Below are 27,500 nucleotides of genomic sequence, written 5' to 3'. Positions count from 1 at the left end.
TAGCCCTTTCCTGAGATTTTCCAAACAAAGCTCCAGCTGTTTGATGGCTGCACATTCACTGGTAGATACTCATTTTTCTTTTTCTTTTCTTTTCTTTTTTTTTTTTTTTTTTTTTTTTTTTTTTTTTTTTTTTTTTTTTTTTTGAGACAGGGTTTCTCTTCATTGCTTTGGAGACTGTCCTGGAATCTCAAACTCACAAAGATCTGCCTGCCTCTGCCTCCAGAGTGCTGGGATTAAAGGCATGCGCCACCAACGCTCGGCAATACTCATTTTTTCAGCTACTCTTTTTTGTTTGTTTTTCGAGACAGAATTCTCTGTGTACCTGGGGATGTCCTGGGACTCTTTCTGTAGACTAGGCTGGCCTCGAACTCACAGAGATCCACCTGCCTCTGCCTCCGGAGTGCTGGGATTGGAAGCGAGCTACACCATCGCCGGGCTCAAGTACTCTTCGTATGAGCATTAGTGCTGGGTCATTAGCTCTTGTTGGGATACAGTGATTCCTACACCTGCTTAATTCAGAACTGTCTGTTAGGGTTTGCAGCTCCTGGAGACCCAAAGTTATCCTGGAAACAAGCCTGGCTTAATCCAGTCCAGTTTATAAAAAGGAGCTTAATGATTGAACTGAGAAATCAATACACATTCTGTATAGTGTGTGCGCGCGTATAGTGTGTGTGTGTGTAACTCCAGCACCATCCTTAACTGGCTTGAAGGTACATTCTGTATAGTGTGTGTGCATGTGCGTGCGTGCGTGTGTGTGTAACTCCAGCACAATTCCTTAACTGGCTTGAAGGTACATTCTGTATAGTGTGTGTGCATGTGCGTGTGCGTGTGTGTGCGCGCGCGCGCGTATAGTGTGTGTGTGTGTGTGTGCGCGCGTGTGTAACTGCAGCACCAACCTTAACTGGCTTGAAGGCAGAAAGACCCAACCACATCCTCAAGAGACTGGCCCAGTGTTTCTCAACCAGTGGGTCGCGTCCCCAAACACAGATCTTTACATTACGATTCGTAACAGTAGCAACAAAACAACTTGGTGGTGGTGGTGGTGGTGGGTGTCCCCACAGCATGAGGAGCGGTGGAGGCGCTGCAGCGTTAGGGAGGCTGAGAGCCGCTGCTCGGGTCCTCTAGGCCTGTCTCGCCGCGAGAAGACAGGGCCAGGCTTGGTGGCACTGTCGCTCTGAGTGCTCAACCGAGGACTCCGCGAGGACAGCGAGAGTGAGCGGCAGAGCGCCCGTCCAGGCGGCGCCAGGACCCGGTTCGCCTCGGGGGAGCCCAGGAGGTCACCCACCCGGGACTCGGACTCTCTGGCTGTGAAGGTCAGAGCTCAGCGTCTGCCCCCCGGGTCCGGGCGGCGGGGGCGGCCACGGGGCACCAGGGGGCGCCAATGTATGATGCTCCCCGCCTAGACTAGCAACGGATCATCTACTTCTTCCCCGGTCACCGACTTCGGGAGCCCTGGGGTCGCGTCCGAACTTCCAAGTCCCGCCCCAGACGGGGCGAGCCAGGCCTAGTCCTGCGCTTGCGTGGTGGGGTTTCAGGGCTAAGGTCGTGCGGCCCGCCGGCCCCTCGCTTTCACCAAATCCCGCGAGATCGCAAGCGGGCGGCCGCGCAGGGGGTCGCTGCTGCATCGGGCGCCGGAAGCTGGTGGGAGCCTGCGGAGAAGGTAGAGTGAGCTGCGAGCGTGCTCGCCGAGCTCCTGGCGACACTGGCGGTGTAGCCTGGGACGCTGGACTAGGGAATGCCCAGAGAGCAGGTGCTCTTCGTTTTTGAGACTTGTCAGGGTAAACAGCAAGAAGTCTGGGCATGATTGAGTTGCCTCGGATTTGAACATCTGTTGAGCACCTACTGTGTGCATGGGGGGGGGGGGATATACCCTAAGTCGTGTAAAAAAAAAAAAAAAAACAACCCAACCTGACACATCTTTACCCTCTTGGCGCTGAGGATCTAGGCTTGAAATTCTGGTCAGGTTACTAGTTACTTGTGTGAAAGTGGAAGTTGGGTTTCCGAGGGAGGCGCGAACCATGTAGTCAGCTCCTGCTGTAAAACGGTGTGCTAGGATGGGCTCGAGTGGGAGTGGGAGTTGTGCTACCTTGGGCGACTCGTTCAGCCTCCTTAACATCGTCTGGGAAGAGGAGACAGCATTTTCAACTTCGTCGTGGCGGCGTTTGAGGAGCGAGTTGTATTTAAGCAAGTAATTAATACTTTGTTTTCTGTACTGGGGATTGAACCCAGGACCCCGCCCCCCTCGCCCCATGCACCAAATCTCCAGTTTGGTTTTCATTTTTATTTTAAAGCAGGTTCTCATAAATTTGCCCAGTCTGGCCTTGAACTTGCCATCCCAATTCTGCCCAGTAACCAGGATTACAAATGTACACACTATGTCCAGGGCACGCAAAACTCACTCACCCGGTTTTTTGGGCAGCTGGAAACATTCGGGAACTAAGCTGAGAGAAGACTTTTCCAAGGTCTCACTTGGAATATGTTCTTAGCTCTTGTGAATTCAGGGATCTTTTCCGTACATTAGGCTGCTACGTAGACACTCAGGACTTTTTTTTTGTTTTGTTTTGTTTTTAATGACTAACCAGTGGTATTATTTTGGAATAGTAACACCAGTTGCAAACCTACTTGATTTAACAGGCAAATGGGATTTGCTGAGGTTTACCCTCCCCCCACCTCCAGTTGGTATGTCATGACTCTTAACCCACTGCCCTTCAGATCTTGAATTTGGTCTGTCTTATTTTAGATGGAAAATTTGTGAGTAAATCAAGGGTTTTGTGTGTGTGTGTGTGTGTGTGTGTGTGTGTGTGTGTGTGTGTGTGATTTGAGTGTGTCGGTTGTCATGCTTTGAGAGATATTGCAGTTATCCTTCATTAATTTGGCACTTGAAGTCCTACCTTACTGAACGTTACCAGCATCAGACATTTAGTTCCCTTTTTTATTTTGGGTCCTGGGTTTCAGGCCTAGGACCTCATACATGCCAGGCAAGTTACTCTACCACTAAGCTGTATCTCCAGGCCTAAACACGTCGGTTTTTAAAAGTATACTGTGTATATGAGGCTTGCCTGCATGCATGTGCATCAAGTGTGTGTCTTGTCCCCAAGGAGGTCATAAGGTACTGGATCCTCTGGATCTGGAGTTATGAATAGTTGTGAGCCGCCATGTAGGTGTTAGGAACCGAACCCATGTCTTGGGCAAGAGCAGCAAGTGCTCTTAACCACTGAGCCATCTCTCCAGTGCTGACATTTTGTTGGAGGAAGAGGACAGACTCTTCCAAATTGTCTTCTGACCACCATATGTACACCACAGTGTATGTACCCCCTCCCATGAGAATGTAAAACAAAACAACAGCAAAAACCAACCCCAAACCCATGAAAGCTCATTTGTAATCTAGGCACTGAGAAGGTGGATCTCTGGGGCTCCTGGCCAGCCTACAGGGAATGGATGAGTTGCATATCAATGAAGACGGTCTGTCTAGGTGAACAAGGTGGATGGCACCTAGGGAAAACCACCAGAGGTTAACCTCTGTCTCCTAACAAGTCTTTACACATGTACATCTGCACACACTGTCTCCTAACAAGTCTTTACACATGTACATCTGCACACACACACACACACACACACACACACACACACACACACACACACACACAAACACACACACACCCCAAAGAACCTTTGGGAAATTGTATTACAGTTGAAGAGGGATTTTAGGTTTTTGTTTTTGTTTTTTTGTAATTTTGAGACAAGGTTTCTCTGTGTAGCCCTGGCTGTCCTGGAACTAAGTGTATACAAGGCTGGCCTTGAACCCAGAGATCCACATGCCTCTGCCTCTTAAGTGCTGGGATTAAAGGTGCGTACCATTATGTCCAACTAAACAGTTGTTTAAGATTTTTTAAAATTCATTTTGTGTGGGTGTCAGGGCTGTCTGTGGAGTTCAAAGGTTAACTTCTGGAAGTCATGTGGGTTCTGGAGATCAAACTCAGGTCATTAAGCTTGGCATCGGGATCCTTTAGCCACTGAACCATCTTGCTGGTCCAAGCAATTTAGTTTTTTGTTTTCGGTGTCTGGGATCCCATCCTGGTTGTATATGTTAGGCAGGCGCTTTACTGCTGAGCTCTGTGTCCAGTTCCTATGTTAGTGCTTTTTATATATTCAGCTTGACCAACTGCCTAATTCTGGAGGGACATGAAACGGTTTTTTGTTGTTGTATGTTTGTTTGTTTGTAATCAAGTCTTAGTAAAATACTTAATCTTGATGACATGAAGACAAACCTCTCAGAATTAACCAACACCAAGCCACTTTTTTTTTTCAATCTTCAGTGAACTTGATCCAATTGGCTAAGAGTTCTAATTGGACTTAGTTGTTTTTCTCCATATATTTATGTTAGGAAGCAAACTGACAGGAGAATATTATATATAACTTTTTAGATTCTGCTCTTTTTAGTTCATGCGGATTAGTGTTTTGCTGTGTGTATGTCTGTCTGTACACATCACATGCAGATAGTACTTGAGGAGAACAGAAGAGGGTGTCAGATTCCCCAGTGCTGGAGCTGAGAGCTGCCATGTGGGTGTTGGGAACTGAAGAACCTTGTTTGGTTCCTCTGGAAGAGCAGTCAGTGCTCTTAAGCACTGAGCAATCTCTCTAGCTCTTTTTTAGATTCTAAATATGATTTTTTCCTCTCCACTCAGAAGCACATATGGAGTTTTAAGTTTTCTTTCCTTGTTTTTTTGAGACAGGGTTTCTCTGTATAGCCCTGGCTATCCTAGAACTCAATCTGTAGACCAGGCTAGCTTTGAACTCAGAGTTTTAAATATTTTTTAATTGGTTACTTCATATCTTTTCTAATGATTTTTTCTAATTATAGGAATTATTTTATGTAGAAGTCTTGTGAGACCACTGCACAAATAGAGTGATGATTATACAAAGAGTGGTATTGAATTCTCGGCCTGGTATGTATTCTGTGGTAAATGAACAATTTTGGGTTCTGGTAATTATTACTTGAAATGGAAGAATGAAAACCAACATGATGTCAATGAGGTAAACTAAGATAGTAAATTAAGATTAGTAAATTTCAGATCTCTGAGTTTGAGGCCGGCCTGGTCTATAGAGGGAGTTCCAGGAGAGAAACCCTGCTTCAAAAAAAAAAAAAAAAAAAAAAAAAAAAAATCTACTAAATGTATTAGATGAAACTTTTTCTTTCTTTTTTTTTTTTTTTTAGATGAAACTTTTTAAACAATGTCGTATTCAGTTTTCTGATGTTAACTTGGCAAGGCCATTTGAATCATTATATTTGAAAGGTTATACTGAAAGTGTGTAATTTTGGTTTTTTTTCCCTTGTGGTAGGTATAACTAACTGACTATTAAAATTACTCTTTTATGTGACATATACCATATTATGTCAATACTGATATCTGCCTGATCATAGAAACGTATGTGTGGAAGTAATCCAAGAATTGGATCCAAGAAGTGTGGCCCACTGTTCTGTGGCCCAGTTTTGTTGCTCGCCTGCTGTGTTTTCTGCCCTCGGTTTTTGTGTTGAGAACAGTTAGCCTGAGACCTTTTCATTGGCTACCACCTTGGAGATCCTAATGGTTCTTGAAAGGAAGTTTGTACATATTAAACATAATTTAAGATGATAGCTTCTGCTTAAACATTTTTCTCACACCTCAAGATTTCTCGATGGCCTGGACCTCACCCTGGAGACCGTGCTGGCCTCAAATGCAGAGTCCACTGCCTCTGCCTCCCTAGTGCTGAGATTAAAAGCATGTTCCACCAGCCGACCACACAAGAGAGTAAGATTCTTTTCTTTTCAGAGTCTTCCTATCATTTTGAAACAGAATATGTTATTTACCTGTAATCATTTTTTTATTAGTTTACAAGAGTATTTCTGAATTTAAATTCAAAAGTGATGGGAACTATTTGAAAATTTATGCTGAGTTACTCTTGTTTGAATTAAAGGGGAGTACTTTAAATCCTAGGGGGTAACATTAGAAAATTTAGTATGAGAGGGTAACTTTCCTTTCCTAGGCATGGGATGAAGAAGCAAGTGGATGTCTCTGAGTTGGAGAACTCAGCCAAGGCTACATAGGTAGACTGTCTGGAGAAAAAAAAGCAATGTTTTAATTTCATATTGTTTTGCTTGAAATTTTAGGGAAAAATGGTAATCCAGTGGCAGAGAATTTCAGGATGGAAGAAGTCAGTTTACCAGATAATATCAAGGAAGGGCAAGTTCAAGTTAGAACTCTCTATCTCTCTGTGGACCCCTACATGGTAAGAAGAAGTGTGTGCAAACTGATGAAAATAATTCTGTTCTTGTATTTTACTGTTGTTGCTTCAGAATTTTATTGTGCTTTCTGTATGACTAATAAATATTTGAGAAATCATGTCTTTTTGTTGTTGTTGGTGGTGGTGGGGGTTTGAGACAGGGTTTCTCTGTGTAGCCCTGGCTGTCCTAGAACTCTCTTTGTAGACCAGGCTGGCCTCAAACTCCCAAGGGCTGGGACTAAAGGTGTGCACCACCATACCCAGCTTAACACTTTGTCTTTTTAACACTTATAGACATTCTACGTGGTATGAAGGAGTATCTCATTGTGGCTTGTTTCTTTTTCTTTTTCTTTTTTTTTTTTGGGGGGGGGAGGGTTCGAGACAGGGTTTCTCTGTGGCTTTGGAGGCTGTCCTAGAACTAGCTCTTGTAGACCAGGCTGGTCTTGAATTCACAGAGATCTGCCGGCCTCTGCCTCCTGAGTGCTAGGAATAAAGGCAAAGGCATGTGCCACCACCGCCCGGGTTTTTGTCTTTTTCTTGATGAATTTTGAGCATATTTCCATGTAATCATTGGCCACTTGAATGTCTTTTTTTGAAGAAATATCTACCCAGAAAACTAGAGCATCTTAAAATTGAATTATTTGGGCCTGGAGAGATGTCTCAGCAGTTCAGAGCAATTACTGCTCTTGCAGAGGACTTGTGTTCTATTCCCAGCACCCACACAGTACCTCCCAACTGTCTGTAACTCCAATTACAAGGTGTCCAGTTCCCTCTTCTGAATTTTACAGGCACCAGGTACATACTTGATGCACATACATGCATTCAGACAAAACATTCATTCACATTAAAAAATAACAATAAATCTGAAAAATAAAAACAGAAAAATGTCTCAAGTTTCATGGAAAATTTAAAAAATTATCTGTATTATTGAGTTATAGTCTTTGTTTTCTAGATATGAACCCTGGGATCTCATATTTGTTCTGTAAGAATTATCTCCTAGCCAGGACAGCCAGGGCTGTTAAACAGAGAAATCTGTCTTGAAAAAAACAACAACAAAAAAGAATTATCTCCTGTTTTATGGATTGTCTTTGTACTCTATTGCAATGACAATGTACTTCTTGCTGAAGCACAAAAGTTGTTCATTTTGATAAGGTCCAGTTTACTACTTTTCCTTTTGTCATACACGTTTGGTCTCATATTTATGGCTTTGCCTCACTCATCATTATGAAAATTTAACCCTAACTTTTCTTTCAGAGTTTTAAAGTTTTAGCTGTAAAATTACACATGTGGCCCATTTTGAGTTAGTATTTGTTACGTGGTATGAGAAAGGGATCTATATTATAGTTCTCCAAGGAGATTGAAACTGTAGGAGGCAGATACAATTATAGAGACATAGATAAATTAGATGGGATTTGTCAGGGCAATCAGCTACCACGGTTATGGAGCCTGAAAAGTCTTATCTATAAACCAGAAAACCAGAGAGGTCTGTGTCCTGGCTCAATCTATGTCTAAAGGAGACCCGAGAACCAGGGAAACAGATAATGAAAGTCTTACTCTGAGGCCAAAGGCCTGGGAGCCTGGGAGGCTGCAGTGATTGTCCGTTGGGAATGTGAGTCCCAGAGACCAAAGGCCAAAGAACTTGCAGTTCTGAAGTCTAAGGGCAGAAGAAAGGTGTCCACTCCAGATAAGGAGAGGATTCTTACATATTCTGGGTTAATTTTTGTTTTTTCATCCAGCCCTAAGATGGTGCCTTTTGGGCAGATCTCAATCTAGTAAGACAGACATTAAATCTTTTTCTTCCTTTTTCTTTTCTGTTTTTTTTTTTTTTTTTTCTTTTTTGTAGTGCTGGGGAGGAGCCCAGACCTTTGATGTTAGGCAAGCACCCTACCATTGAACTACACCCCCACAGGCACCCCAGATGAATCATCATGGGGCTCAACTTCAATCTTTTGTAGGTGGAGATACAATTGCGTCAGTATCATTTGTTGAAAAGACTATACTTTGCTGGAAATCAGTTGAGCATGAACTGGGCGTGGTGGCTCATACCTGCACCTCAGCATTTGGAAAGCCGAGGCAGGAAGGTCACTGCGAGTTTGAGGCATAAGTGAGAGTTTACTTCTAGACTCAAATCTTACTCTGTTACTAGTATGTGTGTTTATCCATATGTGTCTTACTACCTTGATTTTTACAACTGCAGTTAAGTTTGGAAAGTAGCAAGCATGAATCTTCCAATTCTGTTTTTGTTGTATTTGAAAGGATTGTTTGTTTATATTTTTGGCTTGATTTTTCGAGACAGGGTTTCTCCCTGTAACAGCCCTGGCAGTCCTGCAACTTGCTTTGTAGACCAGGCTGGCTTCAAACTCAATCCACCTGCCTCTTCCTCTTAAGTGCTATGATCAAAGGTGTGCGCCACCACCACCTGCCAATTGGGTTTTGTTGTTGTTGTTATAAATTTTTTGTTGTTGTTGTTTTTCGAGTCAGGGTTTCTCTGTGTAGCTTTGGAGCCTGTCCTGGCACTCACTCTGGAGACCAGGCTGGCCTCGAACTCACAGAGATCCGCCTGCCTCTGCCTCCGAGTGCTGGGATTAAAGGCGTGCTCCACCAATGCCCGGCATAAATAGTTTATTATATTATTTGTGTGTATGTGCCTATGAGTTGGCTAGAAGACAACTTGCAAGAATCTATTCTCTCCTCTTACCATTTGAGATCTGGGGACTAATCTTAGGTTGTCAGGCTTGGCAGCAAGCACCTTTACCTACTGAGCCATCTCACTAGCCTTATAAAATAAATTGGAGTGTTTTCTCTTCCATCTTTGAGTTTGTAAACAATTTGTACTAATTATAACCACTGAGCCATCTCTCCAGCCCCACCTTATTTTTTAAATCAGTATGTGTAAGCGTGTGCATGTATTATGGCAAACATGTGGAGGCCAGAGGACCACTGTGCAGTCAGTTTTCTCCTTCCACCTTTATGCGGCTTTGGGGGTCAAACTTAGGTTGTCAGGCTTGTATTGACTGGCTGGGAAGCAAGCCTCCAGGGTCTGCTTGGCTCCAACCCCCAGCCCCACCAGGGCAGAGGTTACAGACACACACTGCTGCATCCAACATTGAATCTTTAAAACTTCCAAAAGGAAAAACTGGATCCTAGATGGTTTCCTAAATGAATTACACTTATTTGTAAATTTTTAAAAACTACATTTATGCGTATGTGTTTTTGTTTTGTTTCTTGCCTACTTGCATGTGCTCATGCATTACTGCCAAGAGGACAACTTCTGAGAGTTGGTTCTTTCCTCCTTCCATCATGAGGGTCCTGGGGATTGAACTCAGGTTGTCAGACAGGCTTGGTGACAAGTGCCTTTACCTGCTCAGACAACTCAATGGTCTTATTTATGTGTCTTTTTTTTAATGCCAGTATCATACTGTTTTGATGAGCACACTCTAATTTATAACAGATCTAAATTTCTTTTCAGTTGTATTTCTTTATTGGTAAGAGCTAGGTACATGTTTTCCCCAATTTTTGCAGAATTAAAAAAAAAATGAAAGGGCTAGAGCAAGAGAGACTTACATGCCTTTCTTCAGGTAAATTAAGCTTCCCTTAAAGATGACTTTCTTTTCTCCAGCGCTGTAAGATGAATGAAGACACCGGCACTGATTATTTAGCACCTTGGCAGCTGTCTCAGGTGGTTGATGGTGGAGGTATTGGAATTATAGAAGAGAGCAAACACACAAATTTGGCCAGAGGTGATTTTGTGACTTCTTTTTATTGGCCCTGGCAAACTAAAGCAATTCTGGATGGGAATGGCCTTGAAAAGGTGATGTATGATATAACCTTTCTTCCTTCATTCACATTTCTGCATTCATATTTTGCCAGAGAGTGAATGGCATTTTCTTTTAAATAGCTGCCAGAATGTGGAAAGCCTTTGTCCTTTTTTACTGTTGGCTATCACTTATCACCAGAGAATGCTATCATCTCAAACTAAATGTGTAATATAAAGCTGAGCTCTAAGCATAAAAATATTTAATGCTAAGAACTAGAAATCCCCCAACAGTTAAATATATGCTAGAGTTCCCTGAGAAATAGCTACAAGACTACTATATTTACTTCATGATTGAAATGCATCTCATGTCAGAAATCAGAGTTCAGCCATTGAGCCATGTAAAATGACCAGCGTTGTTTTGACCTAGAAAACCTCACTGCCTTATGTACTTTGACCTCAATGATGTATCATAGGGAAGATACATTATTTCTTTTGAACTCAGAAACCTGCCTGCCTCTGCTTCCCCAGTGCTGGGATCAAAGGTGTCTGCCACCATGCCTGGCTAGATCTTATTCCTTTATACTCCAGTTTCTTTTTTCTTTTCTTTTCTTTTTTTTTTTTTTTAATTAGTTTTGTCTTTGATTTTTGGAGATGGTCACTCTACATAGCCCTGGCTATCCTGTCACTAGGTAGACCAAGCTAGCCTCAAACTCATAGTGATCCACCTCCCTCTGCCTCCGAAGTGCTGAGATCAAAGGCATGCACCACCATCTGGCTAAATTTTAGTATTTTTATATAATTACAAATTATATAAAATTGTAATTTTAGTTTGAGAGAGCTGCTAATGCTTGTTAGCACTTTTCTTTTCCAAACTCAACAATGGTTGGGCAGCCATGAAGGAAGGGCTCCCAGGAAACTATAACTGTAATAAGAACTATTTCAGAGTTGGACCTGGTGGCACACTCCTTTAATCCCATTACTTGGGAGGCAGAGGCAGGTGGATCTCTGAGTTCTAGACCAACCAAAGCTGTATAATAACACCTTGTTTTAAAGAGAAAAAAAGAACTATTGTAATGATTCTAAAAACCAAAACCTTGCACAAAGGTCACCTGTAGGGAAGATGCCTATGTGTCAATTGCTGGCCTCATTGTATCCTAGGTATTGATCCTTACAGTCAAGAATAGCTATCTTAAAGTGACTTCCCTCATTTTGCCTTTAAAATTCTTGCCTCAGGGCTAGAGTTCAGTTTAGTTCAGAGATACAGCATTTGTCCAGTTCTGGGTGAGAGCCTGTTTAATTACCAGCACTGTAAAAAGTAACAAAATGATAAAACCTTTGCCTTTTGTACCACATTGAATGTTGTCGTGGGCCATATCTTTTAAAAAATTATAGTAATTTGTTTTTGTTTTGAGACAGTTTTTCTTTGTAAAGTGGCTGTCCTGAAATTCTCTCTGTAGACCAGGCTGGCCTCGAACTTGGGAGATGCACCTGCCTCTGCCTTCTGAATGCTAGGATTAGAGGCGTGCACCACCACCACCTGGCTCCTTTTTTCTTTTCATTGATGTACACTGTGTGTCTGTGTCTGTGATGTACATGGGTGCACACGGTGTTCATGCACAAGTAGAAGTTGGACAGCACATTCAGAGCCTAACCTCCTCTGACATCATTTGAGATTGAGCCAGTCTGGATGGCCAGTGAACACTGGGAGTTATTCTTCTCATCTCCCAGTGTTGAGAGTGCTATAGTCTGCCTGACATTTTTATAAGGGGTCTGGAGGTCAAACTCAGATACTCATGACTTAGCCCTCATTCGTTTTTACTGTTTACAAATATGCTAGAATCTTTTTTTTTTTTTTTTTTTTTTTTTTTTTTTTTTTTTTTTTTGGTTTTTCAAGATAGGGTTTTTCTATTTGGCCTTGGAGGTCCTGGGACTAGCTTGGTAGACCAGCCTGGCCTTGAACTCACAGAGATCCGCCTACCTCTGCCTCCTGAGTGCTGGGATTAAAGGCGTATGCCACCAACACCTGGCAATGTGCTAGAATCTTAACAAACCCAAATAATAGACTACTAAAAAACACCACGCAGCTGGGTGTTGGTTGTTGGTGGCACACACCTTTAATCCCAGCACTCGGGAGGCAGAGGCAAGCAAATCTCTGTGAGTTCGAGGCCAGTCTGGTCTCCAGAGCGAGTGCCAGGATAGGCTCCAAAGCTACACAGAGAAACCCTGTCTCGAAAAACAAAACAAAACAAAAACATGCAATCTGGGTGGTTTCACCAGCAGGGACTCACTTCCTATTTTGAAGTTTAAAACCCCAAGATTGAGGTTCTGGAAAATTCAGTTTCTGGTAAGTTCTCTCTTAGCTTGCAGGGAAATGCTTTCTTGCTGTGTCATCCAGTACCCTTCCAGGCAATGAGGGGAGTTGCATCTATTCCTCCTTCCAAGGACATACATGTATTAGATTAGATCCCCAACTTATGACCTCATTTAACCTTAAACATCACTGTATAGGTCTTGATCCAGTATACTTATAGGGATAGAGGCTTAACATATGAAATTGGGTGTGGAACACTATTCAGTCTATAACTCTCTAACTTCTTGGCATAAAACTATAATATCAATATTGTTTAAAATGTACATATTCTATTTTAGGTAGACCCACAACTTGTGGATGGACATCTTTCATATTTTCTTGGAGCTATAGGTATGCCTGGTTTGACTTCCCTGATTGGAGTTCAGGAAAAAGGTCACATATCTGCTGGATCCAATCAGACAATGGTTGTCAGTGGAGCAGCAGGTGCCTGCGGATCTTTGGCTGGGCAGGTAAAGTGTCCAGAAATTACTTGACTTTTCTAAAATAGAAGGCATGAACAGATCACAGAATACATGAATATAATTTACAATATAAAATTGAGGACTGGTAACATAGAGTGCTTGTGTAGCATTTGTGAAGCTCCAGGTTTGATCCCTAGCACCACATAAACCAGGTGTGGTGATACACACCTGTAATCTCAGCACTTAAGAAGTAGAGGAGGAACGGGGCTGGACAGATGGCTCAGAGGTTAAGAGCACTGACTGCTCTTCCAGAGGTCCTGAGTTCAATTCCCAGCAACCACATGGTAGCTCACAACCATCCACTATGAGATCTGGTGCCATCTTCTGGTGTGCAGGGAAGCAGAATGTTGTATACATAATAAATAAAATCTTAAAAAAAAAGAAGTACAGAAGGAAGATCAGAAGTTCAAGGTCATCCTCTGCTACTTGGTGAGTTCAAGCCCAGGCTAGAATACATAAAAGTTTGTCACAAAAAGTAACTAATTTTGGGTTAGCCATTTATAACTTGCCCATGATCCAGCAAATATCTGCATTAGCATGCACATGCAAGCAACATTGATTAAACTTAATGGTTATTTTTTTTAAAGACATGAAAATTGGGGTATGTGTGGCTGTTATAGCAAAGGAGGAATTCCAGAGGAATGGGAGAGGGTAAGAAAGGGAATGTGACTGACTATGACCAAAGACAGGGTACACATATATGAAGTTGTTAAGGAGAAAAATGATCTTAATTAAGAAAATATTGGTATTTTTGTTTGATGTTTATGTGTGAGCACACACATGTATGTTTGTGTGTCAGATCCCTTGGGACTGGAGTTAAAAGAGGTTGTGAGCCTCCTGATATTGGTGTTTCAGACCAAACCCAGGTCTTCTATGAGAGTAGTAAGTGCTCTTAACTGCTGAGCCATCTCTCCAGACCTCTTAATTTAAATTTAAAATAGTTTTTATTATGTCATTATTTCTCACATTGTTGGCAGGAATGCTATTACCTGTTTAGATTCTGTTGATAACAATATGAAAAGGTGGGCTGGAGAGATGGCTCAGAGGTTAAGAGCACTCGCTGCTCTTCCAGAGGTCCTGAGTTCAATTCCCAGCAACCACATGGTGGCTCACAACCATCTGTAATGCGACCTGGTGCCCTCTTCTGGCCTGGGCAGAACACTATACATAATAAATAAAAATAAATAAATATTTAAAAACAATACGAAAAGACAGGTTTTTGTGACTCTCTGTTAACTAAAAGATGTGGCAAATAATAGAGTATTCTGCCATCCATATAGGGATATGAAAATCATAGCGATCTATCTGTAATTCCTTGAATTAAAAACAGACAAGCAGGAGTTACAGTGATGGTTCAGTGTTTAAGAATACTCACTGTACCTTCAGAGAACCCAGGTTTAGTTCTCAGCTCCAGAGTGGCTCTCTATAACTCCAGTTCCGGGTACCCAGTGATGTCTTCTGGCTTCTCAGGCACCAGATACAGACATAATGCACATACATACATGCAGCCAAAACACACAAATAAATACATACACCTTGGGGTGATTTTTGTTTATGATCTAACAGTTAAAGCTTGCCTGAAGATCAGAGTGCAAAGCCAGCCACAATAGTTAGCTATAGAGGCCAGACAGTGGTGGTGCACACCTTTAATCCTCGCACTCAGGAGACAGAGGCAGACAGAACTCTGTTAGTTCAAGGCCAGCCTGAGCTACACAAAATTGATCCTGTCTAAAAGAGAAACAGGGGTCACACAAAGGTGATCTCAGCACTTGGGATCCCATGACCTTAATCCCAGCACTGGAGAGGAATATAAGGTGGGAGGAGACAGGAGCTCGGTGCAGTCTGATTTTAGTGGAGACAGATGCAGTCTGGAGATACAATCTGAGGCCAGGATCACCCCTTTGGTCTGAACATAGGTAGCATAGGTGAGAACTCTCTAGTGACTAGCTGATTTGCTTCTCTGATCTTCAGCTTTACACCAATATCTATCTCTGGATTTTTACTATTAATAAAAATTAGAATTTGTGTTACCCATCTTTACAAAAAAAACGACAAAGCTGCTTGGTGGTGCCACACGCCTTTAGTCCCAGCACCCGGGAGGCAGAGGCAGGCGGATCACTGTGAGTTCGAGACCAGCTTGAACTACTAGAGCTAGTTCCAGGACAGCCTCCAAAGCCACAGAGAAACCCTGTCTCAAACCCCACCACCCCCCCCAAAAAGAAAAAAAATGACAGAGGGGTGTTGGGTTGTAGTTCAGTGGTTCGAGCCCTTGCTAAGCATGCATGAAGCTCCATGTTCAGTTGCCTGTACCAAGCAACAGCATTAAACAAATATTTATTTTAGAGACAGGGTTTCTCTGTGTACTTTGGAGGCTGTCCTGGAACTCACTCTGTAGACCAGGCTGGCCTCAAACTCAGAAATCTGCCTGCCTCCCCAGTGCTGGGATTAAAGGTGTGTACCACCACTGCCCAGCTAAACTCTTTTAAATAAATTAATATGAATTCTTCTTCCTCAAGAAGTTTATTTATTTATGTACATTTTGAAACGGAGTCACTTGTCTACCTGGATGGCCTCAAACTTACTATGTAACTTATGGTGGCCTTGTCCTACTCCTCCTACCTCCACCTTCCATGTGCTGAGATAATAATAGTACAAAAAAGCATTTATTGAATTGTAGGTATGTAATAAATGTTTTGAAAGAACTGTATGAAGTTCAATGTTTTATAAATAGTGGCTATATTAGTTATCTCTTTGCTGTACTAAAATGACAAAGGCCACCCAAGGAAGGTTGGTTTTATTTGGTGCACAATTCCAGGGTATGGTCCATTATAGCAGGGACATCATGATGGTAGGAGCTCCAGGTAGCCGGCCACATTGCATCAGCACTCAAGAAGCAAACAGAAGCGAATGCTTGCACTCAGTTTGCTCTCTTTGGTATATTCAGTGTGGTACTCCAGCCCATGGAATGGCACCACCACATTCGGTGGGTCTTACCTTTTCACTTAGCCTGATCTAGGTAAGTCATTACAGACATGCCCAGAGGTTTGCAGTTTTAGATCTTGTCACATTGACAGTCAAGCTCAGCCATCATAGTAGCTGTGTTGCCCAGCTGGCGGTACTGTTTGGGACTGTGGAGCAGCCTTGCTGGAGGAAGTATGTCTGTCTCTGGGGGCAGGCTTTAAGAGTTCATGGCCTCATCATCCTACTCCCAGTTTGTTTTTTCTTCTTCCTGCTTGTGGCTGAAGAAGTGATCTCTGTTTCCTGTTCCTGCCACCATTCCCACAGTTTGCTGCCATGCTTTCCTCAGGAAATGCAAGCTCAAATAATCTCTCTAAGTAGCTTTTGGTTAATGGTGCTTTATCACAGCAACAGAAAGTAACTGATAGAGTAGCTTTTATAGCATGGGAAACAAAATACTGTATTTTAGCTATCGTTTGTCTTCTCCACAGTCCTGAAAATTACTGAGTTTTAGGTGATATTTTGGGTCTGATTACTTATTTTGAAAATTACATTAAAGTTGTGAATTTAAAACTACATTTTATTGTTTGTTTTAAGAATCACATTATCTTTGGTTTTATTTTTTTCTCTCTCTCTCTCTTTTTTTTTTTTTTTTGAGACAGGGTCTTTCTATGTAGCCTTGGCTGTCATGGAACTTGCTATATAGACTAGGCAAGAGATTGAGATACACTTGCCTCTGCCTCTCCAGTGCTGGAATCAGAGGGGTGTGCCACCACACTTTAAGTGTTCTAGTTAAAAGCACTGTAATCAAGCCTAAATTGTGATAAATACTGTCTCAGAGCTAATATTAATGTGATGAAACATGACCAGAAGTAACTCCGGGAGAAATCTGTTGTGCTTACACTTCTAGGGAACAGTCTGTCGCTGAGGGAAGTCAGGGCAGGAACTCAAACATGGCAGGAAGCCAGAGACAGGAGCTGAGGCAGTGGCCATGGAAGAATGCTATTTACTGGCTTTTCATAGACTCCAGGTCCACCAGCCCAGGGGTAGCACCACCTACAATGGGTTGGGCCCTCCCACTTCAGACACTAATTGAAGAATTGCCATTTCAGGCTTGCCTATAGTCAGATTTTATGGAGGCATTTTCTCAATTGAAGTTCCCTCCTCTCAGATGATTCTAGCTTATGTCAAAAATTAGCCACAACAGGTAGTCTTTTTCTACTTGCAATATCTTGTGTACTTTGACATTTTTATGTTTGGTGTCTATATAGCCATTTAATTTTCAAAACATTCCTCCCTAGATTGGCCACCTGCTTGGCTGTTCCAGAGTGGTGGGAATTTGTGGAACACATGAGAAATGCCTCTTTTTGACATCAGAACTGGGGTTTGATGCTGCAGTTAATTATAAAAAAGGGAATGTAGCAGAACAGCTTCGAGAATCATGCCCAGCTGGAGTGGATGTTTACTTTGACAATGTCGGAGGAGACATCAGTGATACAGTGATAAGTCAGGTTGTTTGCTGATTTGTTTCTGTTTTAAATCTGATACTACATTTTATTTATTGTGATTTATTTTTGGTTGATACTGAGGGGAGTTATAAAATTATAGTGCTCATTTTGACAAATAACATGATTATTGTATTTGTTATACAAAAGATCTTTTTGATACTTTCATTTGATGACACATTTGTGTTCTGAATTTCAGTTCCTGCTTAGCAATATATTTTCACCCTCAATTAACTTTTGTAGAAAATTAAGAGTTGCATTATTGAAATTGTGAGATTCTGACCTGTAACTCACCATCCACCAATCACCTTGAAGCCATAACCCCTGGGGTGGGTGGGGAGTTGGTTTTCATAGATTATAGATGTTATGTATTTTTATTGACAATGTAGTAAAATATCAACAGTTGATAATAAGAATAAATAGATCTTGACTGTATGTAAAATTACTTGCAGTTGAGATTATGTTAAGTATAAAGAAATATATTACCAGGCTGAAGAGATGATTGGTTCAGTGGTTGAGAGTATGTACTGCTCTTACAGAGGACCTGAGTTTGATTCTATGTCAGCATCTGTATCAGGCAATTCAAACCACCTATATCTCAAGCTCCAGGGAGAACTGACCCCTCTGGCCTCATTAGGCAGGCACATGCACTTAATTACAGGCATGTATCTGTTGTGGGGTAGCCAGCAGAGATATCTACTTGGACATGGTTTAAGTCAATAGAAAGTCTTTATTAGCCACTGACTACATTGGGTGTTCAGATCCCACTGTAGGCTAGAGCCTTTCTCATAGTGAGCTTTTAAGCACAAAAACCACATCCTTGGTTGACATACTTCAGTTAACAAGAGCAGTTAGTCAGAAGCGGAAAGACAGAAGCCAAAAAGCAATGTTAGTACACTTAGAGACTTCCCAGAACTATGGACTTTGCTGGATTAGGCCTTTGTTTTGGAAGGTGGTGCTGTCAAAAGTGCTGAGTTTTACAGCCTGAATGGTGCTTCCATCGTGGAATCATTGTGGTAAGGTCTCGGGGCCTACTGAGGTGTGGGGACCTGTTACAGTACCCACACACAGACCCCACATACACACATAATTAAAAATAATAAAATTACATTCCTTCAGAGTGGATTTGAAACTTGTAGGCTCAGCAGTTAGAGTACTTACTGCTCTTGTGGAGGACTGAGTTTGCAGCCTGACACCATGTCAAGCAGCTCAAGAGCTTCTGTAACTCCAGTTCTAGGGGGCTCTGAGGCCCCCTTCTGGCCTCCACACGCATTGCACATATGTTGTGAACACAGAATATATGCAGGTGCGTGTGCACATGCACAAACACACACGCTTAATGTGAAAATACTTTTAAACAGATAAATCTTCAAAATAAATGAAACTAATTGGCACTAAAGGTTTAAGGGTGGTGGTTAAATAGGCTTTCACTGAGGCAGGCATGGATCCGTTATAGGAAAGGAAGGGCCTGAGGGTGTAATCGCCAGGGTTTCTCCACACAGATGAATCGGAACAGCCACATCATCCTGTGTGGTCAGATTTCCCAGTACAATAAAGACGTGCCTTATCCTCCTCCGCTGCCCCCTGCTGTAGAAGCAATCCAGAAGGAAAGAAACATTACAAGGTGTGTTCCTTACCTTTGCCCTTACTACTACTCTCATGGGGGCTGGCTGGGGTGTTAAATTTCATAGATGTGAAATGTACTCATTTATAGTTTTTTTCCTTGTTAAATAAAATTGAAAAGTATATTTTTAAGGAGGTTCAATATTTAAATTTTGGTTAAATAGTTCTCAGAAAAATGATACTTCTGGCTTTGACTGGATGAGATCATGTGGGGAAAGGGGAGGAATATTATTGCAGTACTGTTGCCAAATGGGGTTGAAGATGATAAGCAGATATAAACAGTCAGAGTTTAGTATACCTACCCCTTAACGACACCGAAAACTGTATCTGACCAAACTCAGCATGGTTATATGCTAATTTAAAGACTCACAGGCATTACCATTTTGAAAGATTTGATTTTGTTGTTTTGTTTTTTATCTTTTTATTTTGTTTTAATTTGGGGGGGGGTGTCTTTTTCTAGACAGGGTTTCTTTGTGACTTTGGAGGCTGTCCTGGAACTAGCTCTTGTAGACCAGGCTGGTCTTGAACTCACAGAGAGATCCGCCTGCCTCTGCCTCCTAAGTGCTGGGATTAAAGGCGTGCACCACCACCACCACCACCACCACCACCACCACCACCACCACCACCACCACCACCACCACCCTCCCCCCCCAGGTTCTCACTCTTGAAATATTCTCTAATCATTATTCTTTTATTCTCTACTTGCAGAGAGAGATTTACTGTGTTAAATTATAAAGATAAATTTCAGCCTGGACTGCTACAGCTGAGTCAATGGTATAAAGAAGGAAAGCTAAAGGTAAAACCTTTTTTGTTTTTTGAAGCCAGGTCTCAAGTGGCCCAGGCTGGGCTTGAACTTGACAGACATATAGCTGAAAATGACCTTGAACCCTTAGCCTCCTACCTCTGCCTCACTAGTTCTAGAATTATAGGCATGCTCTACCATGCCAAATTTATGTAGTGCTGGGCTTGAACTCAGGACTAACCAAGTATTCTATCAACTGAGCCACATCCCCAGTTCAAATTTCTATTAACTATAAAAGTATATATTTTTTTCCATTTGGCATTCTTTTATTTTATTTGACTTTACTATCTATAGCAAACATTTGTTTCATTACAAAAATTCTTACAAAAGATGGACTAGAGAATTGGCTCAGTGGTAAAGAACACATTGCTCTTGCAGAGGACCCAAGTTTGTTTTCTAGCTTGTATGTCAGGTACTCACAATTGACTGTAACTGCAGCTCCAGGGGCTCTGTGACCCTCTCTGGACTGCCTAAGCAACTGCACTCACATGAATGCACACACACACACATACACAGGGTGAGAGAGAGAGAGAGAGAGAGAGAGAGAGAGAGAGAGAGAGAGAGAAGATACATAGTTTAAAACATTAATCTTTGAATAAAATTTCCTCCCAGATGACCATAATCTGATTGAGAAATCCTTTTATTAACACTATACAATATTTAATTAAGCTCAGGACTGTAGAGGCTGCTTAGTGGTTAGGAGCACTTGCAGAGGACCTGGATTTGGTTTCCAGCACCCATATGGCTGCTACAAGTTGTCCATAACTCTAGTTCCAGGGGATCCAGTAACCTCCTCTGGTCTCCAAGGGGGCCAAGCATACAGTGGGGCATACATGTACATACTATAATGGATGCAGGCAAAACACCTATAAAATAAAAATAAATCTTTTAGACAATTACTAAGCTTTATTTTCCATGGGTTATTTATAAAGTAAATAGGTATTTCTCCTGAAATCTAAATTTGTAATGTTCAATAATTTAACAAATATTTATGGAATTGTACTTAGAAATTCTGATTTCTTTTTAAATTATGTATGTATGCATGCATGCATGCATGCATGTATGTATGTATGTTTTGTCTACAGGAAGGTTTTGTACCATTTGCTTGCCCTGGTTCTGACAGAGGCCAGAAGAGGGTGTCAAATATCCTAGAACTGGAATTACAAATGGTTGTAAGCTGCCATGTGGGTGCTGGGAATTGAACCTGGGTCTTCTGGAAGAGCAACAAGAAAAATTGTGCTTTTTTTCCCCACCAATAGTTCATTTTTGTTTCATGTGCATTTTGTGTTTTGCCTGAATGTATGTCTGTGTGAAAGTGTCAGATCCTCTAAAACTGACATTACAGGCAGTTATGAGCTGCCATGTGGGCACTGGGAATTTAAACTGGGTCCTATGGAAGAACAGCCAGTGCTCTTAACTACTGAGCCATCTCTTCAGCCCCGAAATTGTGCTTTCTTAAAAGTTGTGTAAGCACATGCCAAAACACTCCTCAGATATTCTTTTTTTTTTTAAATGGGAGTTTGTTAAATTTTATATAACTAGAATGAGTCATTACTGCATTTTAGAAAGTACAGAAGAGTTATAAACTCAGCAGTACAATTATGTTACTTTGGTTTAATGTAGCCTATTTCATTTTAATTTTTAATATATAATTTATTTTTATTTTATGTTCATTGGTGCTTTGCCCACATGTGTATAGTGGGAAATTACCAATATGGAGTATATTTATGTGAGGGTGTCAGAAACCCTAAAACTGTAGTTAGAGACACATGTGAACTGCCTGTGGAAGCTGGGAATTGAACCTGGGTCATTTGGAAAGGTAGCCAGTGTTCTTAAATGCTGAGCCCTTTCCTTATGATTTTTTGTTTTTGTTTTTCTAGACAGGGATTCTCTGTGTAGCTTTGGAGCCTGTCCTGGCTCTCGCTCTGGAGACCAGACTAGCCTCGAAATCACAGAGATCCGCCTGCCTCTGCCTCCCGAGTGCTGGGATTAAAGGCGTGCGCCACCAACGTCTGGCCTCCTTATGATTTTTATAGACCTCAGCAAATATCCTTTTAATATTCATTTCCTTTGTGGTTATTCTGATTTTAGTTGTTGAGAAATATTAGAAGTACTTTTATTAGGGACAGGGTTTCTCTGTGTAGCTTTGTAGACCAGGCTGGCCTCGAACTCACAGAGATCCGCCTGCTTCTGCCTCCTGAGTACTGGGATTAAAGGCGTGAGCCACAAATGCCCAGCTATTATTTTTTATTTTATTTTTTTTTTGAGACATAGTTGTCTGTGTAGCTTTATCTGTCCTGGAACTTGCTCTGTATACCAGGCTGGCCTCGAACTCATAGAGATCCAATTGCCTCTCCACCCAATCACTGGGATTAAAATCATGTGCTACCATTGCCTAAAATTAGAAATTATTAATCTGGGATCCAGATAAAATGTTCTTGAAACCTAAAAATGGTAGACAAACTTGTATACATGTACATTTAGATAATTTTTTTTTCCATGAGGGTGTATATACACTGGGGATATAACTTGGTAGAGTACTTGCTTAGCCTGCATGAAGTCTAGTCTATACCATTAAGGAAAAAAACAAACAAAAAACTGGGTGTAGTGGCACAGGCCTGGCTTCCCAGAACTTGGGAGGTGGGGGCAGGAAAGGATCTTAAATTCAAGGTCACACTCAGCTGTGTAGCCTGTATAGTTTAAGAGTAGATGGGGGTGGGAGGGCAGCAATGTGATGGCTGAGTGAGTATGGACACTTGCTGCCTAGTGGATGGGTGGATGAATTGAGCTCCATCACCCATGAGAGAGAAAAATAGAAAAGACCTGGTAGCTTATGCCTTTAAACCCAGCAGTGGGGAGAAAAGGCAGTCCGATCTCTTTGTGTTTAAGACTAGCCCAGTCTACAGAATAAGTACCAGTTGTCCTTGTTATGCCCAGGTTTCGGAGTCCCCCCAAAACCAACAAGGAGACCAAATCCCATTTGTAAAAGCAAAGAGCCTTTATTCAAGTTCGAACTTGGACTCTCCATGTGTTCAATGCATGGCAATATCAGAGAGCCTCGAGCTCAGTTGGGGTGGGATTTTTATCTTAGTAGAGGTTGGGGTGAGGGATTTCTAAGGTTCAGGACCTCTGATTGGCTGACATTTGTCTAGGGGGTGTCTTGGTGAAAGGGGATGGTGTGTGCTGGGCTAAGGGACATCTGGTGATCCTATGTACAGTGGATAGAACATTAGGAATCAGGAATTTCCTTTGGAGCGTTAGGTACCCTTTCCCTGGATAGTCCATTCCTGAGTGGTGCCTTTGTGGTCTTTTCCTGGACTCAGGTGTTTCTTTAGGGTGAACTGAAAACTCAAGCCTACGTGAGTCTTGGCATGGCAGCAGTGTAGCAAAGCTGCAGGTGTGTACCAAGTTACCCCGCGCCCTACAGTTTTCTGACTTCCACATGCAAGCTGTGACACATGCACTCACCCACAAAACAATCAATGTAAAAAAAAATTTAAACCATCAGACAGCAAGAATATAAGCCTAGGATTTTATAGAAAATATAGAACTATATTACAAAGTTCTAAATTGTATTGCTTTCTTTTATGGAAACCATTAACCCTAAATCTAGCTGTTTTGGTTTACAGATCAAAGAGACTGTGATAAATGGATTGGAAAACATGGGAGGTAAGATGACGATTTATTCCATACATGTTCTCAGTGTGTTGATTTTTCTTGTAATGCTACTTCTCAAGTGTTTTTTCTTTTTATGCTGTAGAGAATGAACCTATGGCCTCTTTCATGCTAAGCACACTTTACCACTGTGCTGAACCCTAGCCACTCCACCCCTTCTCTCCTTTGTGTTAACTGAAAGACTGTGCTTTTGTTATGTAGTGATGGAGAATTGGACCTGGAGTCCTGTGCATGCTAAGCAAGGCCCTGAGACTGAGCTATCTCTTCTTTCTTTGTTTTGTTTTTTTCTCATTTTTGGAGGGAGAAGGGGAGTGGAGCAGAGCTTTTCTGAGACTGGGTCTTGTGTAGTCTTGGTTGGCTTTGAATTTGATAGGTAGCTGAGGCTGACCTTAAATTCCTGACCTCCCAAGTGCTGGAATTACAGGCATTTGCCACCACACCCATCTTATTTTCTTGTTAATAATTTATTGCTGGGGCTGAGGATGTAGGTAAGTTGGTAGAGCGTTTGTCTCCCATGAATGAAGCAGTGTACAAACCATGCATATTATCAACCACTATAATCCCAAAACTCAGATGGTAAAGGCAGTACAATCAATTTAATGTCATTCTCAGCTAATGAGACTGTCTCAAAAAACTGGGCCATGGTGGCGCATGCCTTTAATCCCGGTGCTGGGGCAGCAGACAAGTGGATCTTTGTGAGTTCAAGGCCAGCCTGGTCTATAGAACTAGTTCCAGGACAGCCAAGGCTACACACAGAGAAACCCTGTCTTGAAGAAAACAAAACAATAACAAAAAAAACAAACCCTAACTAAATAAACATAAAATGATCTCTTTCCTGTGAAACTGTCCTGTATTTGTAGGTTTCCTTATATATTGCAATCAAATACCATTAGAGTTCATGTTAGCGATATTTAATATGTGTATTTTTCATTGTGACAAAATACCTGAAACAAAATTTAAGGAAGGAATTATTTTGCTCATGATTTTGGAGGGTTCAGTTCATGGTCACTGGCTCCGTGTACTTGGGTAGGGCAGATAGATCACCCTGGTAGTGGGAGTACATAGAGGTAGTTGTCACCTCACGGTGGACACAGGAAGGGCCCAACTCTACTATCTACTTTCTCCAGTTAAGTCCCACTCCACTTCTGAGTTTTCCCAACAACTAAAATCAGAGTGACCACTTCCAGAGAAAACACGGAGGTACTTGTTTGAGACATTTCATGTCCAAGCCATATCAAGAGGCAGTTTTCACATTTCAAATATAATTTATATATAACATATATGTTTCTTTGGTTTATTAGAGAGCTTTTAAAAATACAAGGCCACCATCCCCAAATAAAGACATAGAGACTCCTTATTAATTATGAAAGCTTGGCCTTTAGCTTAGGCTTGTCTCAGTACCTCTTATAACTTAAATTAACACATTTATATTCATCTATTTTCTGCCATATGGCCTTTTCTTTCATCTTGTACCTCCTGTTTCCTCTCCATCTGCCTGGCAACTCCACCTTTCTTCTTCCCCAAGTTTCTGTCTCCAGAAGCCCCACCCAACCTCTTCCTGCCTAGCTATTGGCCATTCAGCATTTGTTTGAAACGTGGTCTTCTCTTTTCCTTCCCTCACATTCCAAAATACATTAACTCTTGAGGCCAGGTTGGGTCAGGTCCCCAGTTTACAAGCTTAGTGTTCCCTTGGAATGTTTCCTCAAGTTTCTAAGATACAGCATATCTGAGGGAGGCAGTGTGTGCTCTCTCCTGCCCAACTCTTTTTGGTTGTTTTGAATCTGTATAGCCAGATGGCCTTAAACTCATGATCCTCTAGCCTTAGTTCCAGTACATGTATATACCTTGAGAATGTCCTTCTGTTTGTGATGTTTAAAAAATCACGGAGAGGTGGCTCATTGGTTAGAAGCACTTGCTGCTCTTTGAGAAGATCTGGGTTCAGTTTCTGGCACCTATGGCAGTTCATAACCAGTTCTAGGTGATCCAGAGCCCTCTTCAGGTCCCTACTGGCACCACACACATGCTGTACACTTACACACATGTAGGCAAAACACTCATACAAATAAAGTAAATCTTTCGTGTGCTGTGCTTGCCTGCATGAATGTATGGATGCCACATGCATGCCTGGTGTTCATGGAGTTCAGAAGACTGTTGGATCCCCTGTAGCTGGTGCTAGGAATAGGAAGGGTTGTGAGACACCGCCCGAGTGCTTGGAAGTGAACCAGTTTCCTCTGCAAGAGCAACAAGCATGGCATGCCCCATCACCTCAGCCCCAGTGATGTTTCTTTTTAGATTTTTGCCGGGATGGTGGTAGTGCAGGCCTTTAATTCCAGCACTAGGAGGCAGAGACAAGTGTATCTCTGTGAGTTTGAGACCAACCTGGTCTACAGAGTGAGTTTCAGGGTATCCAAGGCTAAAAAAACCAACAGAAAAAAAGTCACTGAAGAAAGTATTCAAACTAATTTTGTATGTCAGACCTCCTAACAATCGTATAGTAATATTTCTCTTTTCAGACAACCTTTTTATTTTTTTTTCTTTCAGTTGCATTCCAGTCCATGATGACCGGAGGCAACATAGGGAAGCAGATCGTCTGCATTTCAGAAGATGTTTCTCTGTAGTCTTTGTGTATCTTCATCAAGGAAACCCTACATTTCCTACTTGCACAAAGATTCTTAAGATCTATTGAAAAATAATGTTACAGTACAGATGGTTCTTGATTTAAGTGTGATCATAATACATAACCTTTTTATCTTCAACATCATATATTAACTATATATCTAACGTGATTGCTAACCATTATACAATGGTTCTCAGCCTGTGGATTTTGATCTCTTTGGAGGGTTACTTATCAGATATCCTGCATATCAGACATTTACATTACGATTCATAGCAGTAGCAAAATTGCAGTTATGAAGTAGCAACAAAATAATTTTATGGTTGGGGGTTACAACATGAACTGTATTAAAGGGTTGTAGCATTAAGAAGGTTGAGAACCACTACCATAATAGATTGAAGTTAGTATCATCTGTTTTTCTCTTGTATTTTATTTTTGAGACAGGATCTCAATATGAAGTCTACACTGGCCTCAAACTTGTGATTCTTGTGGCCCTGCCTCCTGAATGCTGGGATCACAGGCATGCACCACTATGCCTGATTTATTTTCTTATAATAAATAGTAATGATAATTACTCAGGCTCCTCACTGCCAGTATCTTTGGGATTCCAGGCACATGCTACTCACTATACTCAAATATTAAAATAAAAACCCTGGATAGTTAATACAGCTGCTAATGGATCATACATATACATCTTTAAATTATTTTTGAAACTGAGAAAACATTCCACTAATTCTAAGATCAGCAGCAGTTAACATTTATTCAACTGGGGGAATTTTTAACGTGCCCCCCCCCCCCGACAGGGTTTCTTTGTGTAGCTTTGGAGCCTATCCTGGCACTTGCTCTGGAGACCAGCCTGGTCTAGAACTCACAGAGATCTGCCAGCCTCTGCCTCCTGAGTGCTGGTATTCAAGGCATGTGCCACCAACACCCGGCTTTAACGTGCTTCTTACAGTGAGAGTATTGGAATTAAGATGGGCTTCCTGTATTTTATATGGAAGAGACTTTAAAAATCTCATGTACCTACATGTCTGTCTATACACCAGGTGCATGCCTAGTGCCCACAGAGGCCTGAAGAGGGCACTGGATTTCTTGGAACTGGAGAGAGTTTTGAGCTACCATGTAGGTGCTGTGTTCCTGAACGCAGGTCCTCTGGTAGAGCAGCAGGTGCTCTTAACTGCTGACCTATCTCTCCCTAGCCTGACAAAAGAGAGGCTTTTAATGGTATAACTACAGAGTTGGGGGCAGCATTGGGAGTGTTGATTGTGGAGCAATTTTCGGGGACTAAGTGATTTAACCAATGGTTGTAGACATGATTGATGTTTCTCATTTGTTTTATTGTAACTCAACCTTTAGAAAAGTAAATCAGAAGATGTTTTCTAAGTGTGATTTACGGCCACTTTTTTACATAGCCAGTGTACTTCATATGTGACACTTGCAATAAACATACTCATTGTATTAGTAATCACTCCA

At 41.7% G+C, this 27,500-nt stretch overlaps 1 protein-coding gene across 7 annotated transcripts; it reads left to right on the top strand.

The window, feature by feature from the left end:
* Positions 1-1,409: 1,409 nt before the first annotated feature.
* Ptgr2 (prostaglandin reductase 2) lies at positions 1,410-27,500 on the top strand. Of its 7 annotated transcripts, none has more exons than XM_027418488.2 (11): positions 1,604-1,660; positions 4,862-4,946; positions 5,669-5,789; positions 6,149-6,267; positions 9,881-10,072; positions 12,668-12,838; positions 17,110-17,319; positions 18,816-18,937; positions 19,645-19,732; positions 23,368-23,407; positions 25,955-27,500. In XM_027418488.2, the coding sequence occupies exons 3-11, from the start codon at positions 5,762-5,764 to the stop codon at positions 26,029-26,031; spliced, it is 1,047 nt and encodes a 348-aa protein (XP_027274289.1). In that variant the 5' UTR covers positions 1,604-1,660; positions 4,862-4,946; positions 5,669-5,761; the 3' UTR covers positions 26,032-27,500. The 7 variants fall into 7 exon arrangements, with proteins under 7 accessions (XP_027274290.1, XP_027274286.1, XP_027274285.1 ...); XM_035444902.1 differs by lacking the exon at positions 1,604-1,660 and adding an exon at positions 1,711-1,750; XM_027418489.2 differs by lacking the exon at positions 4,862-4,946 and having other exon boundaries at positions 1,410-1,660.

Source organism: Cricetulus griseus, chromosome 5, assembly GCF_003668045.3.
Source record: "Cricetulus griseus strain 17A/GY chromosome 5, alternate assembly CriGri-PICRH-1.0, whole genome shotgun sequence".
In the NCBI taxonomy this organism is placed as follows: domain Eukaryota; kingdom Metazoa; phylum Chordata; class Mammalia; order Rodentia; family Cricetidae; genus Cricetulus; species Cricetulus griseus.
This window is presented reverse-complemented; position numbering and strand designations above follow the sequence as displayed.